Source organism: Heptranchias perlo, chromosome 40 (assembly GCF_035084215.1).
Source record: "Heptranchias perlo isolate sHepPer1 chromosome 40, sHepPer1.hap1, whole genome shotgun sequence".
NCBI classification, from domain to species: Eukaryota; Metazoa; Chordata; class Chondrichthyes; order Hexanchiformes; family Hexanchidae; genus Heptranchias; species Heptranchias perlo.
The window spans coordinates 11,354,850-11,375,750 of record NC_090364.1 but is presented as its reverse complement, the minus strand read 5'-3'; the positions used below and the strand labels follow the sequence as shown (position 1 = coordinate 11,375,750).

The following is a 20,901-nucleotide window of genomic DNA, read 5'->3' as shown; positions in this document are numbered from 1 at the left end:
CATTATTTATGTGTAAGCCAAGTGTGTCAGCTTGGCTTAATTAGTAATGCCCTCGGCTCTGACTGTTATGGGTTCGAGTTCTGAAGGAGTGCTGCATTGTTATCTAGAAATAGACAGTTTCCTAGAAGTAAAGGGAATTAGGGGTTACGGGGAGCGGGCAGGAAATTGGACATGAATTTAAATTTGAGGTTAGGACCAGATCAGCCATGATCTTATTGAATGACGGAGCAGGCTCGAGGGGCCAATTGGCCTACTCCTGCTCCTATTTCTTATGTTCTTATTGTTGGCTGTGCCATCTGCCTACTGAAGTGGACAGAAAAAAAATCTCACTGCATTATTCGAAGAAGAGCTGGGAGTTCACCCGCTGTCTTGGCTAAGTTTCCTCCCTCAACCAACAATAGCAAACCAAATTGTCAGTTCATTAATTGTGGGACCTTGCTGTGCGTAAATGACTTGCTATTTTTGCCTAATTAATGGGATTGCACATCAAAAAAAAGTGCTTTCGGCTGTCCTGAGAACACAATGAAGTGCTATTATAAACGCAAATACTTATTATCTTAACCGCAGACCAAGGATCAAACCCAGGCTGTTCTGTTCTGGTCTGTAAGTCTCAGTTACTGACCGGATAAAGTCAAAATGGAGGCCAGAAGACCGGGGGGCGGGGGGTAATTTTCACCCCAAAGAATGGTTGGGTTGGGGGCAGGTGGGAAGTAAAAATAACAGAATTTTGAAGTGGGACCACAACCCGCCACCAATACGCCCACTTCCGGGTTTAACCCAGGCGCGTTTGGATGCACACCCAGAAGTCCCATCCCCACTTAATGTCGGTGGGCGGATTGTTAAAGGGACAGTGTACCTCATGATAGTTGAGGCACTTAATCTTTTGTGGATTATAAAAGTAAAACATTTAACCTTACCTGCACGGGTTTCCCATTGCTTCTGATTTTCGTCAGGTGAGAGAAGGCAAGAAGGGCCAGAGCCTTGAGATGTGTGCCTTTATTGCACTGCTTATGGGCCAGGAGGAGCAGGAGTGCTTCATTCAGGCCCAACAAGCTCGCCTGGCGCGACAGGACCACCGCAATCGGCCGACCGCCCCAGATGGTAGATCCCCTCCCTTCGATGTAACTGACACCTCCCTCTTCTGATGTCACTGACTCCCCCCGCCCCCTCCCCCACCTCACGATGTCGCTCGCCGCCTTCGACCTCCGACTGTTCTCCCGACCCAATCACCTCCCCGATGCGATCTTCTCCGAGGTTTCCCCCCCCCCCCGCCGCTATGTTGTCCACAGCCCACGATCTCTCCCTCCCTTCATAATTCGCGGTTCCTTTCCCTCCCGCCAGCCTACCAATCTGGCTGGCTGGTGCGGGGATCCTGGAAGCTTAAATAATTACCTCCAATTCAGTTGCAATTGCAGATTGTGACTCACTCACTTGACTTCTGGGTTCTCTACCCGAACATCTAACCACGTGCTGGATTCCCGGCTCCAAGTCAAAATCCTGCTCCAGATGTCTACAGAACCGAGGCCAGGTTGATTGAGTTGGCAATTAGTCAGGATGCAGAGGCTTTGAGCCCAATTTTAAAAGGCAGTCGGGAAGAGTCCAGGGATGATTTGCGGGCGCCAAACCCGGACAGGCTGGCTGCCAACAGAAGCCATGCATCTTGGTGGGGGTGGGGGGGAAAGAGAGACTTCATCGGCCGTTGGGAGAGAGATTGGTTTCACCAAGTCAGGCGTGAATCAGAAGCCGTAGGAAAGCGGCCCAGGTAAGTTCAAAATCGCTTTAACTGCCCAAAAGGCAAAAAATAAACTACCATAAGTAGGTACATTTGCTGCTTTAAATATCAGCCGGCGGAACTTCCTGGTTCAGGAACGGCGTGCGCACCCAGATGACCCTGGGTCAAACACGGAAGTTGGCAGGTTGGAGGGGGATTCGTTCCCCCTCCGGATTTCTCCGATTTTCTTTGCCCTCCCGCCCCCAATGCACCTGGACTTGGCTTTAAAACTGAGCCCTTTGTTTAGGCGTGAATGGAATTCTACATAGTGAAGGCAATTAACAGGTATGTGGGACTTGAAAACCTGCAGATCACTACTTTGTGCACAAGTTGTCAATGTTGTGTCTTTAATCATGGTTGATTAAACTTGACCTTTAGAGGCCTTTAGACTATTAAGTTCTGAAGAATTCTCTTGTTTCTTTAGTTCTGGCATTGAACTCCGTGAATGTACAACATAGCATTGTGAAGGCCTGTGCAGACCTCTTCCCTCCAAAAGCACTGTCGCATATCAAACTCAAGAAAGTTCTAAAAAGGGTATTTTAGTCCCTTAGAGTTTTTCCCAATTTTTTGTTTCAAGGTTTTATATTTCTGCCTTGTTTTTTATCATACTGCTATGCATTATACAACCTGTAAATATATCTGACTGTTTTAGCAATGTACAGATTGGTCTGATAGTATGGCATTTCCTACCTTTTGGAAGAGTCAGTAGAATACAGTGAACATCCCACATGTTCTCCCAATGGCTAATACACCAATTAAGGGGTAATTGTTAATCCTGGCACACTATTCCAGGCATGGGATGTTTGAAGGTGCAGGTTTTGGATCTTGGGAAAACTCTGCTCGTGGAACCTGCATTTCCATGGGCAACACGAGACGTATATTAGGGAGGAGGGGGCAGTCTGAGCCATAACAATGACATTCTACAGCTTGTTTCTACAACAAAGGCCAACAATGTTTACAGAACTATGTTTTTAAAAACATCTATATTACATATGATGAGGGGTTATTATACCTAAAACAAGTTAGATGAATAGAACGCTTAATATAATGGAATAAAAGTTATCGGACAAAACTTTGTTTTAAGTGGATTTTTTAAGGGATTAGTACTTTGAGAGAAAAGAAGAAATGAGTAATGAACATCTCCTGCAGGTTTTGAGATATTTAAGTTTTGAAATTTAAAGGTGGTGGGGAAGGAAGTTACTTAAAAGAAAGTACTTTCCTCCCCCGCTCTACTGTCCTTTACTTCTATGCTCCAGGTACCAGTAGCCTATTGGTTATGATGCTTGACTAGCAACCCAGAGGTCGTGAATTCAATCTCACTATGGCAAATTGTGAAATTTGGTAACCTGTGGGCTGGCACCAGAAAAATAACCATGAAAGCTTCTGGATTGTTACAAAAACCCAACAGATGCGCTAATGTCCTTCAGGGAAAGGAGCCTGTCACCCTATCCCAGTCTGGCCTGCATATGACTCCAGTCCCACACTACATGGTTGACTCTTAATGCCTTTTAAAGTAGCTTAGCAAACCACTCTTGTAAACAATCTCTACAAAGTTCAATAATAATAAGATTTCCTATCTAACACCGTTATGGGAGCACAGTCATCACGAGGACTGCAGCGATTCAAAGAAGGCTGAACACCACCTTCACATGGGCCTAAATTCTGAGAACAATTTTTTAAAAAGAAATTTGCTGTTGTACAGCACTTTTAACCTCATATAACACAATGGGAACATATATAAATAACTGCAGCTGCTTGCACCCCTTAGAGTAAGCAGGTAAAATCACACTATAGATTAAACATTTCAAATTTACTGTTTACTTTTGGCATCATTGCCATCCCAGACCTTTTTATTGCTGTGACCTACAGCTTAGTTTTTGATGCTGCGATTTTACATCGGAGACCGTTGTATATTGAGTTCGATCTTGAAGCAAATGCAGTGAATTTAAATATACAGGTACCCTGTCCTACATAAATATCGGTAAATTTGATTGAAAATTTTCTGATTTGCTGTAAGTACATTAGAGATGTATATTGATTTAAACCAAATGTCCACAACACTTATTTATGTTGAAAATATGTCAGCAGTGTTTAGTAACTGGGCTAAATCTGTAAACAATCAGTTTTAAATTAGTAGTTTTAAAGTACGGTTGATTTTACAGAGGTTCTTTCGTTTCTTTTTTAAAAAATAGTTGACTATAGGGTGCGCTAAGTTCACAGCATATGCTGATTGCTAGGAAACCACTTTGGAAAATCACTAATAGGCAGGTTTAAATCATAGTATCATAATATGTACAGCACAGGAGGAGGCATTCGGCCCATCGTGCCTGTGCTGGCTCTTTGAAAGAGCTATCCAATTAGTTGCATCCCCTGCTCTTTCCCCATAGCCCTGTAATTTTTTTCTGTTCAAGTATTTATCTAATTCCCTTTTGAAAGTTACTATTGAATCGGCTGGAGATTTTTGATTGTACTGACAAAAGTATGTGTGCAGTTTTTGATTAGCTTAATTGCCTGATCTCTTGAGTCTGCTGGATGAGTCTTATCTCATAGTTCTTTTTATTTTTCTTTCTTTTAGGAATTCTGAGATGGATACCAGTGAAGAGCTTCCAAAAAAAGTCTTCAAGGCCAGAAAAACGATGCGCGCAAGTGACCGACAACAGCTAGAGGCTATCTATAAAAGCAAAGAGGAGCTTTTAAAAGCAAATGAAGAGACCAAAACTAAACTGTGTAATGGTAGACATGAAAACGGAGATTCTGACAGCAAAGCCTCACTAAATACTAACTGCATGGATGATACAGATATTGATAGCATCAATGATGTGAGGCTGGGTCCAGAGGAACTGCAAGGCAACCCCATTGATGAACTTACGATCACACAAACATCTGAACTAAGCTTTGCTGAAAAATGTCTTAGTGAAGATAAAGACTTAAGCCCACAAGATGAAAAAATGGACTCAATACCCGCAGTTGCTGAAGATGAACAGATTTCCACTGGGAGTGCAGAAAACCAAGTTTTTGTAGATGTTGAGAGCAAAAGAGATGACACCGTGGAATCACAGTCTGTCGAGTTAAAGCAGGATTCTTTAATTGCAGATAAATCATGTACTGATTCCCAGAGCCTTTCAGAAGAGGAAAAAACACATTCTGATGGTGACAGCAGGAGTCAGGAAGTACCTGATGAAAGTAGCCTTAAGTTACAGTCTTCCTCTTCCTCTGTGAGAGAAAAGGAAGACCACGAAAGTTCATTGGACATTAGTGAGGTGGCAATAACAAGTAGCATAGAATCTGTGCAGGAGAAAAATGATTGTGAAAGTTCTAAGATGGAGTGTGCAGAGACTGAAAGTGAGATTGTAACAAAAGACAAATTAAGTGAGAGCAAATCGGTTGGGAACAGCCAACTGGAAATAGAAGAAATAATTCCTATTTTGGAGAAATTAGCCCCAGAGAAGGACAATGAATTATCCAATAAGCAAGAAATTGTTCCTACAGTGGATTCCCCAGCACCAAAGGACAGTCCGTTGAAAGACATGCAGGAAGAGCAGATGGACGCATCTCCAAGTAGTTCTCAAACAAAAGAGGAGTGCAATGGCAACTTGCCAGAGGAGGCATTCCTCGTCTTATCAGACGAGGATGAGCCAGAAATTGAGAAGAAAACAGAAAGTGAAGAGCTGGTACCAAAAAATGAAAGTCCAGGTATGCTTGCTTAATGTCGTGCCTTTTTGCCCAAAATATTTTGGATGTAATTTGATGCTAAATTTTAAAGGACTGGTTGGCACAGTTGTCCATTCACCTATTAGACCTGCCTTCACCAGTTATAAATGTCCAATGTAAAATTGATTTGTACAATTTCAGTCCAGTTCCGAGTAGCCAGGATCTACGCCTAATTTGGCAACAAGGATGGCTGGCATGTAAAAATGGTAATTTCACATTGCAGAAGTGGGTGTTCTGTGAGGTTGTGTATTGTTGGGACAGAATAGAGAAAGCTTTGCCATATAGCTGACTTGTGGTATGAGTGGTCTAGGGGTGCAAAAAGAGGAAACATACTCCATTTCCCAGCATTGAGATATCTTCCTTTGATCATTTCAAAAAAGTTTTAAAAATTATTCATCTCAAATTTGTGAATGTACTGATGAACGGTCTTATGAAGATACACTGGGATAGCATTGGGAATGATGAGAAACAGAAAAGCCTGAATGAAAAGTGAATGATCCATCTTCGAGTGAAATAATAGTGGCTCTTTCGTGTGTATATATAACAGCAACAACAACTTGCATTTATATAACACCTTTTAACGTATAAAAACGTCTGAAGGTGCTTCACAGAGGCGTAATCAGATAAATAATGGACACTGAGCCAAAGAAGTTAGGAGCAGTGATCAAAAGCTTGCTCAAAGAGGTGGGTTTTAAGGAAGGCCTTAAAGGAGGAGAGGGAGGTGGAGGGGTGTAGGAAGGGAATTCGAGTGTGGGGCCCAGGCGTCTGAAGGCAGGGCTCCAATGGGCGAAGGGAAAGAGAGATGTACAAGAGGCCAGAATGATATATAAAACAATATTAATCACTTCAAATTCCAAGTGTGATTATGTTAACTTTGATAAGAATTAATCATAGAACTGTTAAATGCACAGACTTGCAACAGTCTACAAATGCCATTGGAAGGAGGAAAGAGACCTGGGGGTCAGTATACTGTACGTGCTAGTTGCTCTGGGCAACCATCTTACAGTTGATTTTACCCTCCTTGGCCATATATAGCATCTTATTTTGGTCAACTGTTTCTTACGTGTCATTAGCAACACTAATGTCTCTTGCTTTGAGTGGGACAAAGAGTTCTTTTTCAATGTTTTATCAATGTTTTTAACTTGGTTGATCTTTGTACCTTTGGTATCGGTCCACTGAGGCTTGCCTCTGCATGGTTAACTCCTTGGTCTGCAGTCAACACCAATGTAGAGAAAATGTTTCCACTTGTGTGGCAGTCCAAAACTAGAGGTCATCAATACAAGATAATCACTAATAAATTCAATAGGGAATTCAAGAGAAACTTTACCCAAAGAGTGGTAAGAATATGGAATGCATTACCACAACGAGCAGTTGAGGCAAATAGCATAGATGCATTTAAGGGGAAGCTAGATGAGCACAGGAAGGAGAAAGGAATAGAAGGATATGCTGATAGGGGTAGATGAAGTAGGGAGGGAGGAGGCTCGTATGGAGCATAAACACCGGCATAGACCAGTTGGGCCGAATGGCCTGTGTCTGTGCTGTAGATTCATTGTAACTAATAATGTAACTTTCAGTTTTCAGATATGCATCTGAATCGGTCCCAATAACTGAGAAGCACTGTGCCTCTCTTCTACCATCGCACAACATTATATGGAGTGTAAAAAGAGAACCCCATGTCTCAGCAGTTAAATGCACTGCTTGGTGTGGTTCTGAACCAATACTGAGCAGGAAGGTCACAGATTTGAACTGTAGCCTATGCTGAGTTATCTGATTTCAGCTGGGACAACAGTAAGGATGCTACAATTGGTATTTTCTGCCCCTGCATTAATGAAGGAAAGATCAGCCAACCACTCCACGGAGCTATATAGTCCCTGCTGGAAAGTACTTGTGAGGACAGAAATAGGCTCACTGTGATCACCTCATGGGTGAAAAGCTTGTTGATGGCTGCTGTTGTGGTTCAAGAATACTGTCTGGCCACTTAGACAAGTTGGGACTGCTTGTACCTGTGAAACAGTATCCCAACATGATTCACTTTCCAGGTGAACATAGAGTCAGAGTCAAAGTGAATTCCACTTAGTTAACTCAATCTCACTTCTGTCCTCAAAAAGTGTGAAAAATAATAAACTCTACACTCTGCCCCTTTTGTGGGCTTGCTGACTGACTTGTTTTTGCATGCCGCTTTCTTCAGACAAGTTCTAATTGCAAGACCTGACTTCCTGCGTTTGTACCTTCCAGCTCCAAGCCAAGAGCTGTGTCTTGCAGTCATTTGTTCTAAACCTGACTGCCCCAATGAACATGGGCTTTCCCTTTTCTGTAATTCTGACACCAGGGAATAGAGAGGCCGTGTTGCTGATACCTTCCTGTTCATGGATTCACCAGCAGTCCTGTCAAGCAAACCGACTGCCCTCTCTCCTAGGAGTATATTCTTCATCGATACCTAATATAATGCCTATCTGTTGGCCATCTGCGATGAGATGACAAATTACTGAATGTCCCTGCTCATGGGCCTGAGATGAGACAGTAGATCCTTGTTGTATCAGTTTGAAATAGACTTGTGAATTGTGACATTCCCCACACTGGCTTATTTGGCTTTAATACAGATTGTCAATGTCTGCAGCTTGTAGCCTTTCATTTTGCAAATCCACTTTGTTAAGCATAACTCAGTCTCAAAAACCTTTCAGTGAAGATAAAAACTGACCAAAGATCCCGAAACGTAACTGAGGTTTGGAGATACTTGAAACCATAAGGGTGAAGATTGAGTAATTTTCATTTAAATGAACCTCAACTGTATGTAGCATATCAAAAGTATTTGCCCTGTATTTCTTCTTCCATTCCAGCTGTTTTCTGACATTTTACTGTTACTTTGGTTTTATTATAGTTAACAATAAGCCTGAATTATCCTCTGTGGCACTGATTGAGGTATTGGCATTAGACATAAGTTAGTTATAATGGGTTAAGCTGGACCAGAGAAGATGGATTTCTTAAGAAATAATATTGTTTTACAGAGGTAGTACACCTGCCTCAGTGTGGATGGTACACTGATGGATTCTATGATGACTCAGTAGCTTTTTTTTGCATTCTGCTTCATAGATGCAGACCACAAAGAGCAAGCAGCTGACACAAGACAAAAGCAAGAATCAAGTAAGTACTTTTTTCAAAGGAAAATGTTGCACTGAATTGATTATTAAAGATACAATAGTATTTGCACACTTTTTATCTATATTGTATTTTCCATCTTACCCCCTCCCATTAAAAATACCCATGCTAGTCACTTCAAACAGTCTTCTTTACTGGTATAACAGTCCAGGCTGCTGACTTCTGTAGCAGTAGTCTCTTTTAAACATGTATAAATAGCATTCCTTTCATTAAAGCCCCCATTTGTTCTTAAATACAGTGCTGTAGTCAGTGGCAATAATTGCCCTCCTACATGTTTGTGATTTGATTTGTTGAAATTAAAGGCTTGGGTGAGGTTCAGTGGTCTTTGGACATTTAATTGTCCAAAACAGTTCCTTTATTGTAAAAGGTTTATCGTAGTTTGAGGAAGGTAATGGTTCAGACATGATGTAGGTTTACGGGCAATTGCGGACACTTAACATCACATGGGGGTCTATTTTTGGAGTACGCACTGCTGGCCTAGCCTGCTAGCCATGCACGTCAAAAAATCATGGGCAGCACACTCATGATTCTCACATGCACAGGTAGAAGGTGACGCTTCCCACCATTGTAACATACGTAGGATAAATCAGCCCTTAAATTCCATTATAAGACGTAGTCTGTGATTTAACAATATTTGCCAGTAAACTGCTGGGAAATGTGTGATACATTATGGAAAAGAAAAAATAACTGATGGATAGGCATGCATTAGAAAACAATAAGATAAAGAGGTTCAGGGACCATTAGCAAAGAGCACAAAGCCCAGTTTAGTGTCTGAGCCCTGTGGTGTATGATCTCAAAAGTACGTATTCCTAGACATAGCTTTATTATTTATCATAGAAATTTAAGGCACAGAAGGAGGCCATTTGGCCCATTGTGTCTGTGCTGGCCGAAGAATAAAGCTATCCAGCCTAATCCCACTTTCCAGCTCTTGGTCCATAGCCTTGTAGGTTACGGCACTTCAAGTGCCTATCCAAGTATTTTTTAAATGCATTGAGGGTTTCTGCCTCTACCACCCTCTCAGGCAGTGAGTTCCAGACCCACAACACCCTCTGGGTGAAAAAAATTCTCCTCAGCTCCTCTCTAATCCTTCTACCAATTACTTTGAATCTATGCCCCCTGGTTATTGACCTCTCTGCTAAGGGAAATAGGTCCTTCCTATCCACTCTATCTAGGCCCCTCATAATTTTATATACCTCAGTTAAATCTCCCCTCAGCCTCCTCTGTTCCAAAGAAGAAAACCCCAGCCTATCAAATCTTTCTTTATAGCTAAAATTCTCCAGTCCTCGTCATCCTCGTAAATCTCCTCTGCACCCTCTATAGTGCAATCACATCTTTCCTGTAATGTGATGACGGGAACTCTACGCAGTACTCTAGTGTTTTATATAGTTCTAGCATAACCTCCCTGCTCTTATATTCCATGCCTCAGCTAATAAAGGAAAGTATCTCGTATGCCTTCTTAAATGCCTTTTCTACCTGTCCTGCTACCTTCAGGGATCTGTGGACATGCACTCATAGGTCCCTCTGTTCCTCTACACTTCTCGGTATCCTACCATTTATTGCGTATTCCCTTGCCTTGTTTACTCTCCCCAAATGCATTACCTCACACTTTTCCGGATTGAAATCCATTTGTCACTTTTCTGCCCACCTGACCAGTCCATTAATACTTCCTGCACTCTACAGCTTTTTGCTTCACTATCAACCATATGGCCAACTTTGTATCATCTGCAAACTTCTTAATCATGCCCCCTACATTTAAGTCTAAATCATTGATATATACCACAAAAAGCAAGGGACCTAGTACTGAGCCTTGCGGCACCCCACTGGAAACAGCCTTCCAGTCACAAAAACACCCGTCGACCATTACCCTTTGCTTCCTGCCACTTATAACACATTCCTGCCATTTATCACACACATGCAAAACAATGCTTCTTGGTAAGAGCCTATGGCAATTCAGTACTGTACAAATAACATCACAAATATTCCATGGAATCAAATTGCTGGGACATTTTGTGGTACTAGTCTAACCAAAGTAACATTCCTTTTGTATTGCTGCCTATAATTGTGCTTATAAAACAAAGAAATAAGACAATTTACGGAATGAACCTTTATGCGGCGACAACTGAATCTGAAACTGGTCCACACAGCCAACTGAAGAATAATTCTGAGTTGCTTGCTCATTGAGCATCAATACACAGATTTAAATTGAGCCCATCACATTTTGCAGTCCACAAATTGAATGCCACAGTTGACTGCAGAAAGCCTTTATCTATGAACATTACTTCATCAATGCATCTCCAAAATAAATCACCAACAGAACCCTTTTTAAAAAGTTAGAAATAATTAAGACAAAGGTTCTTGTTATATCTGGTTTTAAATTTGTTATGTTTAAATAGTGCTAATGACCTCATCAGGGTAGTGGCTTGAAGGAGCTACTGACCCCAATAGTAACAGCAAACTGAATTGACATTCAAAGAGTTAGATATAAACCCACAGATTATTGTGTGCACCATACAGCTGATGCTCAATCAGCGGTCCTGCACTGTTGAGTTCCATATCCCTTCTGAGTCAGTATCCTAATGTCTCAATAAAAATATTTGAAAAAAACAATCAAATAGAACAACAAAGTATTTTTACTATAGTTCTTTTGAATTGCAGTTTATTTAAAAAGGGTTGTCTTTGGCTCACTAATTTTTTAATCAAAAATACTTTTAAAAAAATGCCCCTGAAAAATCAAATACTTTGTGTATTTTAAATCTTAAGGAAAAAATATATTCTCAAAGCATATGAAACTGCGAAAATCTATCTTATTACCATGGAAATTTGTGGTATGTATTAGTTCAGAGACTAGAACCCTGATGAGTAAACTTACTAAAGTATAAATAATCTTCATCATTATTATATACTTTAAATAACCTTTTGGGAGTAATTCAATCTTTTGGGTGCCAGTGGCTTCACAAACCACTGCAATTTTACACTCATTTTCTTTGCAATTCTAGGTGAGATATATAAATCTGCAGCTAAATAGTATTAGAGCAAAAAAAACAGGATTGTATTTCTTAGTCAAAGATATTAATGAGTAATTTACAGGATGTAGCATGCAGTAGGTGGGAGAAGAAGTGTTAGTATTTATTGAATGTCAAGCTTGAAAGGTGCTTCTATTTATAGCCATTGATTGTCTATTTATGGAGTTAGTAGATGTAATTATCACTCATGGGTAGTTTTGCGCTTGTATGCTATTAACCCTGCAAGTACCATGAATATATTTACTCATTCAGGTGCTGTCAGGGCTTTAAGAAGATTTGATTTGTTTACTGGGTGGCAAACTACCTGGTTTTAATGTGATTTTTTAAATATATAACAAAGGTTGGTGATATGTTAACCTGCATTATCTAGAGTTTTTGTTTTCTGAAAAACCAACCTTTAAAGCTGATTCTGACCTTTATAAAAATGGTCGCTCTCATCAAAATGGCAGCTGAAAACATCCATTTGGCCCAGGGAGATGGAGTTTTCTTATACGTGTTGACAAAGTAAGGGGGGCGGGGGGGATGGAGGAAGAAAGTAAGAGGAGTGTTTCTGTTTGGTTCTAAGCTCCCGTAGTTGGCAACAAAAATTGGGCATTTAGGCTTCTAACATAATATTCCTACGTTTGCCTGCATAATAGCATTGACTGAACTCAAAGAAAATTCAGGTAAATATGTGTTGGGACATTTGAGATAAGTTGTTATATAAATACAGATTCTGTCTGTCATTCTTTCAGACTTTGAGATTGTGATGCCTTCTGTTCTTGAGATGCATTGTATGTTTTTAAACTAATGTGAGTCTGTGTTATAAATACATATGTATCCCTATTTTCATAAACAAAAATGAGATGGGTGGGGGAAGCTTTGTGACTTCACTGAAATTTCTTGGTGATTTGGTTAGCTATCTAATTTTATATATTGTAATTGGGTGTTAACCAGGGTCAGAGAGTTATTGTTGCAAAAAAAAAGTCAGTTATCCATATTGGTCCTATGAAAATTTTGTGAAGTCCAGAATGTTACAAACTGGCTTACTTTGACAGCCATGTTTTTGTAGGAACTGTAGGGATAGGATGGTGGTGAAACTGAAGACACATTACTGTTTACTTTTTTTCTTTTTGGTGCTCATCAGGGCATGAGATGGCAGTGCTGTTGAATGGAACACTTTTCTTCTTTGCACCCAGTGACAGCATTAAGTACTTCCAGGACAGGTATAGTACAGGTTAGGTAATATTTAGTGATACCCAGCCCCAATAATGTGCCTTAATGCCAACTTCTGAATAACAGTCCCCTACTGCACCAGGTTAAAACAACCATTTGCTCTTCTAAGCCCTTATGGTGTCTAGGAACAACATTGCCCGTCTGTATGGGGCTTTGAACTGAGACTGCCCAATCTCACTTTATTAAGAACATTTAACCTTTTGGGAAACTAGTATTTCCCCTCCATCAGCTTGGTGTAGATTTGGGCCCAGGTTTGGCTAGTTCTGATTTACTGAGCTACACAGTACCTGATTTTTTGTCCCACTTGTGTAAAATGCAAACCAAAGTACATATGGCAAAGACACATTTGGCAGTTTGTGGTTCCCCTTTACAGTCCCTCCCATCAAAAGAAAAGGAAGTGTATTGAGTAAAGGGACAATGTTCAGAGAAGTTCAGGAAATGAGTACGCTGGACTGGTTAACAGAAAAACGCAGGGCTGTACTCTGTTGTGCCTCAATAGCCAGTTGCAAATCAAATACATTTTTAAATTTAGAAATAAATCAAGTTGGCCATAGTATCAGACTAGGAACTGTAGAACTATGAAAATGCACACAGTCTACTGTCCTGCAGATTGGCTACCAATGTAAGCTGGGTGGTGTAACTTCCATTAGTGAAGAGTAATGGATCTTGCCGAAACCTGAAACCAAAAGCATTCATCCTATATATTTGGTGCACAGTTTTACAGCATTCGCAGACCTAGAAGGGTGAAGTGTTGTGACGTGCCCCTTTTCATCTTTACCATCTAGAGGATAAACATCTGATCAGTGATTGAGAAATGCCAAAATGTAGATCATAGTTCACAGAATAAATCTGAGTTTTGTTTAGTGGAGTAAACTCAATGGTTGGAAGCTATTACTTAAAAAAAAAAGAGTTAAAAAATAACCAGAATAATCTTGATTCATCTTTGTAGATGAAGTTATGCCACGAAAAAGGTCCAAGTCTGAAGACATGGAAAGCAGTATATCAAAGCGGTGTCGGTTTTCTGGAGATGAATATGAGGCTGCCTTAAAAGTGAAGATCACTGCCAGAGGGGAGATCCGCCAGACGCTGGAGAAGGTATTTGATCTAGACTGCCGAGTCTGTACTGTCTCATCAGAAAACATTGGTTCACTCTTCTCCCCAGTTATTTGTTCATCCTCTATATACAAAGACTGCTCTATCAAACATCATTATCACTTTAACAGCTTGATTTCATACAGGAGGCAGCTTGGTCACCTCCAATATATGTAAAAGTTTTGTTGTGAGCTATTTGTTCTGCTGTCATTGGCTCTGTTGTCTTTGCACACACACAAAAGTTCATCATCTAGTTTGCCTATTCATTGTATTTACAATTTTCTATAAAGTTTAACATATTTTGTGTTTTTAGCATAGTATTTACAGACGCATCAATGTGGCCTGTCCAGTAAGGATGCATTTCCTTTCATTTTTTGACTTTTTTTTTGTTTGAAGCCTTGTTTGGCTCTGGTGACCTACTAATGTTGGCACTTGGATTCAAGATTTGTAAGACTCTAGTATCTACTACTGTTTGCCGTTCCGAAGAGATTGGGTGCTTCCCGAAGCAGGTCTCGAAAGGAAACACTTGACGTGATAAAGTTACCACAGATAATTGGCACCTGTGCGCGCAAACGGTGTGTTTAACCAGGATTTGAGGACCACAGAAATACTTTACAGAGAATTACATAGAAATTATAGCATGGAAACAGGCTATTCACCCCAACCAGTCCATGTTGGTGTTTATCCTGCACAGCAGTAGTAATCCTAATCCCATGTGCCCATTCTGTTTCTATATCCCTTTATTCCCTTTCCTTCAACCACCCATCTAAATTATTCTTAAACATTGACATGGTCTCTGCTTCAATTAATAACTTAGAGTAGTGCATTCAATAGGCGCACAATCATAGAATCATAGAAATTTACGGCACAGAAGGAGGCCATTTGGCCCATTGTGTCGGAGCCAGCTGAGAAAGAGCTATCCAGCCTAATCCCACTTTCTAGCTCTTGGTCCATAGCCTTGTAGGTTACGGCACTTCAAGTACATATCCAAATACTTTTTAAATGTGATTAGGTTTATACCTCTACCACCCTTTCAGGCAGTGAGTTCCAGACCCCCACCATCCTCTGGGTGAAAAAGTTTCTCCTCAACTCCCCTTTAATCCTTCTACCAATTACCTTAAACTATGCCCCCCTGGCTATTGACCCCTCTGCTAAGGGAAATAGGTCCTTCCTATCCACTCTATCTCGGCCCCTCATAATTTTATACACCTCAGTTAAATCTCCCCTCAGCCTCCTCGGTTCCAAAGAAGAAAACCCCAGCCTATCAAATCTTTCCTCACAGTTAAAATTCTCCAGTCCTGGCAACATCCTCGTAAATCTTCTCTGTACCCTCTCTAGCGCATTCACATCTTTCCTATAATGTGGTGACCAGAACTCTACGCAGCACTCTGCTGTGGCCTAACTAGTGTTCTATACAACATAATCTCCCTGCTCTTGTATTCTATGCCTCAGCTAATAAAGGAAAGTATCCCATATGCCTTATCCACCTTTCCTGATACTTTCAGGGATCTGTGGACATGCACTCGAAGGTCCCTCTGTTCCTCTACACTTCTCAGTATCCTACCATTTATTGTGTATTCCCTTGGCTTGTTTGCCCTCCCCAAATGCATTACCTCACACTTCAGATTGAATTCCTTTTGTTGCTTTTCTTTCCACCTGACCAGTCCGTTGATATCTTCCTGCAGTCTACAGCTTTTTTCCTTACTATCAACAACAAGGCCAATTTTTGAATCATTTGCAAACTTCATAATCGTGCCCCCTACATTTAAGTCTAAATCATTGTTATATATCATAAAAAGCAAGGGACCTAGTACTGAGCCTTGTGGAACCCCACTGGAAACAGCCTTCCAGTCACAAAAGCACCTGTCGACGATTACCCTTTTGCTTCCTGCTACTGAGCCAATTTTGGATTGCACTTGCCACTTTCCTTTGGATCCCAGGGGCTTTTACTTTTCTGATCTTGTGGGACCTTGTCAAAAGCCTTGCTAAAATCCATGTCGACTACATCAAACACGCTACCCTCATTGACCCTCCTTGCTACCTGTTCAAAAAATTCAATCAAGTTAGTCAGACACGACCTTCCCTCAATAAATCCACGCTGACTGTCCTTGATTGATTCGTGCCTTTCTAAATCCTCTGTGTTTTTAAAAAAAAGTTTCTCTTGTTCTCTGTCCTGAATCTCTTACATTTAATCTTGCACATATGTCTCCTTGTTCTAGACCCCCTTGATCACTGGAAACAGTCCATGTATAACTATTCTGTTTGATCCTGTCATAATTTAAATACCTCTATTATATCATCCTTTAACCACCTCTGTTCTAATGAAAACAGCCTCAATTTTTCAAGTCTTTTTTGTATTTGTATTTCCTCATACCGGGCAGCTACCTGGTAAATCTGCACTGTACCCCCATCTGTTGCCTCAACATCCTCCCTATAGTGTAGAGCCCAAAACTGCACATTGTACTCCAGTTGTGATCTTATTAAGGTTTGATACAGGTTCACCATTATATCTCAACTTTAATCTGCACCTCTTCCATAAAACCCAGTGTTCCATTAGTTTTTAGTTTTCTTTATTATCGTATGCACTTGAGGTGCTGTTTTTAATGTCTTGTGAACCAGAACCCCCAAATAGGAACATAGGAACAGGAGTAGGCCATGTAGCCCCTCGAGCCTGTACCGCTATTCAGTGAGATCATGGCTGAACTGTGACCTAACTCCATAGACGCACCTTAGCCCCATATCCCTTAATAACGTAACTCCTGAAAGTCGTGGCTCTAATTTTTAGGCTATGTCGCCTAGTCTTAGACTCCCCAACCAGGTGAAATATTTTCTCTCTATCTAACCTATCAGCTCCCCTTAATATAGAGTAGTCATAGAGTTATACAGCACGGATAGAGGCCCTTCGGCCCATCGTGTCCGCGCCGGCCATCAAGCCCAGTCTAATCTAATCCCATATTCCAGCATTTGGTCCGTAGCCTTGTATGCTATGGCATTTCAAGTGCTCATCCAAATGCTTCTTGAATGTTGTGAGGGTTCCTGCCTCCACAACCCTCTCAGGCAGTGAGTTCCAGACTCCAACCACCCTCTGGGTGAAAAAGTTCTTTCTCAAATCCCCTCTAAACCTCCCGCCTTTTACCTTGAATCTATGCCCCCTTGTTATAGAACCCTCAACGAAGGGAAAAAGCTCCTTAGTATCCATAATATCTTGAAAACTTCAATCAAATCACCCCTTAATCTTCTAAATTCCAGGGAAAACAACCCTGGTTTGTGTAATCTCTCCTTGTAATTTAACCCTTGGAGTCCAGGTATCATTCTAGTAAATCTACACTGCACTCACTCCAAGGCCAATATATCCTTCCTAAGGTGCAGTGCCCAGAACTGAATACAGCACTCCAGGTGTGGTGTAACCAGGGCTTTGTATAGCTGTAGCATAATTTCTACCCCCTTTGTATTCTAGTCCTCTAGATATAAAGGCCAGCATTCCATTAGCTTTTTTGATTATTTTCTGTACCTGTCCATGACATTTTAACGGTCCATGACCCTTAAGTCTCTTTGGACCTTCACTGCTTCGAGCTTTTCACCATTTAGAAAGTACTCTGATTTATCCTTTTCAGGTCCAAAGTGGATGACCTCACACTGGCAAACATTGACATCCATTTGCCACAGTTTTGCCCATCACTTAATCTGTTAATATCTCTCTGTAATTTTATGCTTCTATCTACACCGCTTACAGTGCTGCCTATCTTTCTGTCATCGGCAAACTTGGATATGTGGCCCTCTATGCCATCATCTAAGTAGTTAATAAATAGATTGAATAGTTGAGGCCCCAACCCAGATCCCTGTGGGACACCATTAGTCACATCCTGCCAATTTGAGTACCTGCCCATTATCCCTATTCTCTGTCTCCTGCCGCTCAGCCAATTTCCTAACCAGGTCAATTATTTGCCGTCAATTCCATGAGCTTCAACTTTAGCTAACAGTCTCTTATGCGGGACTTTATCAAATGCCTTATGGAAGTTCATATAAACAACATCCGTAGACATTCCCCTGCCCACTACTTTAGTCACCTCTTCCACATCACCCAGCTTTCCCCCATTCAAAATATAATTATTACTTTTATTTTTATACTAAAATGTACTATCGTACACTTACTGACACTGAATCCCATCTGCCACTTTTTTGCCCATTCCACCATCTTAATCAGTATCTCCTTGCCCTTTGGGCCTCAGAATTGTTTACTATTCTTCCTATTTTAGTATCGTCTGCAAATTTGGACACCAATTCCTCTGGACCCATATTCAAATAATTCATGTGAACAGAACTGTTCAGACTCATTGGGGCAGCCAGCTACCAATACAACCTTTCTTCCATTGGCACTTACTCATATATAGATAACTGACTTATCAGAACTCCTTTGTGGGATCCTACGCAGATAGCAATTGAACATATCGATTATTTGATATTGGGTATCGAGCATAATCTTGCTGGATCACCAAGACAATAAAGCTGGAACTCTCTCTCGTTTCCTACCATACAACAATGCTGTATGCAGATTGACAACAACAATTTTCATGGTACCAATTCTAACTAAATCATCTTATGCAATGTTTCCTCAAACATTTTGTTCAGGCTATTGAGATTAACCAGGTGGTTGCTAATCTCTTACAGTCGTGCTAAGGAAACATGCATTGCGTGGACTGTGACTAGAGGCACTGTTGCCTCTTACACTGATGCTTTCTGCGTGGGTAGGGTATCCATCTTCAGAGAGCATGGGCCCAAGGGGAGTGGTTTCCTTCGCAAGTAGTTTGGTTAAATCTACTGTTCAAGAAATATATCCATAGGTTCTGGACAGATACCACTGCCTCCATGGGATATAAAAAGCAGGCCCATAACTACTCCGCATTGTCCTACTCACCCATCACTCCTATCCTTTGGGCTCCAGTCCCCCAACGCCTCCAATTTTTTAAAATTGTCTTCCTCGTATTTGAAGCTCTTGATGGCCTTTCTCCCCCCCCCAATCTCTGTAACCTCCTCCAGCCTACAACTGATTCAGAACTCTCCATTCCTCTACATCCTCCCCAAGTTTTGGTCACCCCTCCTAATATCTCCCCTTTTGGCATATCTGATTTTGACTTGAAGTATTTTTCTTCATTAAAAGCGCTATATAAATGCAGATTGTTAATGTTGTTGACTTCTTCCTGAATGCTGTTATGGTGTCGTATTACACTCAAGTGATCTTCCCTGATCTGCTGAATTTCATTCTCACTTTGTTATTTTTTTCTCTGTGAATCACACTAATAGCTTATTCATTGTGTTCCCACATAGAGGAAAAGATTGGTTTATTGTTGCTTTTGCAACCATAGGATCTAATTTATTGGCCCAATATCAGGTGCGCCTCAGACCTCACCATTTAGACCCAGGGATTGCATCCTTCCCCCCCCCACCGGCACGCCCAAAAATGGGTGGGCCCAGATTTGTAGGCCTTCATCCTTCCAGAGTCTGCATGAATTTCTGATTCAAAAAAATCAATAGGACTTGCATCGTCTGTCTCTTTCCTGCGGAAAAAAACAGCCCCCTGTGACTTTGACAACGGATTAATTTTTTTTGCCTTGACCAAAGTAACGTTGATCAAGAATGTCAACTTGATGAAAACACAGCAGAGTAATCTTTTAAAAGTATCAATTTTGATTTTTCTTTTTACTAAATACTGAAAAGCTTAGAACTTCTTTTCAGGAGAGGGAAAGCAGGAAAAGGTGAGGAGAGGAGAACAGGAGTGGAATACTAGAAGCCAGAGCGTTCTCCTATTTGCAAGGTTTTACCAAACATGTTAATTTTGACAGTGCAAACTGAGAAACCCTTTGCCGCTTTAATCTGGCTTCTATATTAGGCCACGTTCCTCACTTACATTTTGTGTACTACTTTGTGATTTATTTGTATGTGGAAGTTAGACAGATGCTGTTTTTAATATAATTTTCCTTAGGTTTTTTTGTCAAGTTCAATTTCCACATACATGGCTCATTCAGTTTGCTTTCTGATCCAGTACCCTTGATCTAGTACTTATTTTGTGCTTCCTTAAAAATTAACTTAGTCTGCCTCCTAGTTGAGCTGGCTCAATATGCGGCTGTTACATAAGTGTGTTTGGGATATACCATCTGACATCATTGTGCAGGTGGAACTATATTTAAAATGGAATAAGGAACACCATACCAAAGGCAAGTAATCCAACATTCTGCTTTATGGCCCAGAGCATTCTTTCATCAGGTGGTGGTGTGATTTATGCTTTAGACTTCATGATTGATTCTGATGTTGCTTCATGGTCTCTCAGTAAGGAGTACACCTGCATAGAAGATGGTTATTATCAACTTGCATCTTGAAATGGAAGACTGCTTCTGTATTCCTGCTGAGTGATGGTGCTTACCTTGATTTCAGTTGGTCTTACTAAAAAGCCAATGGTTGGAACAAAATAGGATCTGGAAAGAAAAATTATCCATTGCTACAAAGCCATCTCTGCTTCCCTGACACATTATTACTTGCAGGCAAATTTATTCTCCTGCCCCAAGACTGCACATTCAGTGGCATCACCAACCACTTCTCCACTTAGTGTATTATTTGATGCATGTTTTGGGAAAACAGTATGTGCCTACCATCTTTCATTTGGGAGGAGAAAGAGTTGGAAGGGAAGAGAAGGCAATCTTTAACTCATTTGAAACTGATTAATGGCGGAAAGGGGATAATCAATTTCGTGGTAAGTAACCCAAGTCTTTTTTTTTGTGTAGATTGTTCAGCAGATCATTGAAGAGCGCATCAGTTCCATGCAGAGTGCTGTTTTCGACAAGAAGCTGGCAGAGTTGAAAAACAGAGTAGAAAAAATTGAATGCAACACGAGGCATGAATCTTTAATCAATGGCTTGCAGGCAAGTACTAGAATCTACA

The 20,901-nt window shown here is 40.8% G+C and overlaps 1 protein-coding gene across 7 annotated transcripts in view; it reads left to right on the top strand.

Annotated features, from left to right (window-relative positions):
- Nucleotides 1-20,901, top strand: part of LOC137305688 (activating transcription factor 7-interacting protein 1-like) — a 166,571-nt gene that overhangs the window by 76,450 nt on the left and 69,220 nt on the right. For all 7 annotated transcript variants that reach the window (XM_067974598.1, XM_067974597.1, XM_067974596.1 and 4 more), the window contains 4 exons: nt 4,347-5,464; nt 8,573-8,623; nt 13,826-13,971; nt 20,745-20,882. In XM_067974598.1, the coding sequence (XP_067830699.1) occupies nt 4,347-5,464; nt 8,573-8,623; nt 13,826-13,971; nt 20,745-20,882 (1,453 nt within the window). The remainder of the gene's footprint in view (nt 1-4,346; nt 5,465-8,572; nt 8,624-13,825; nt 13,972-20,744; nt 20,883-20,901) is intronic.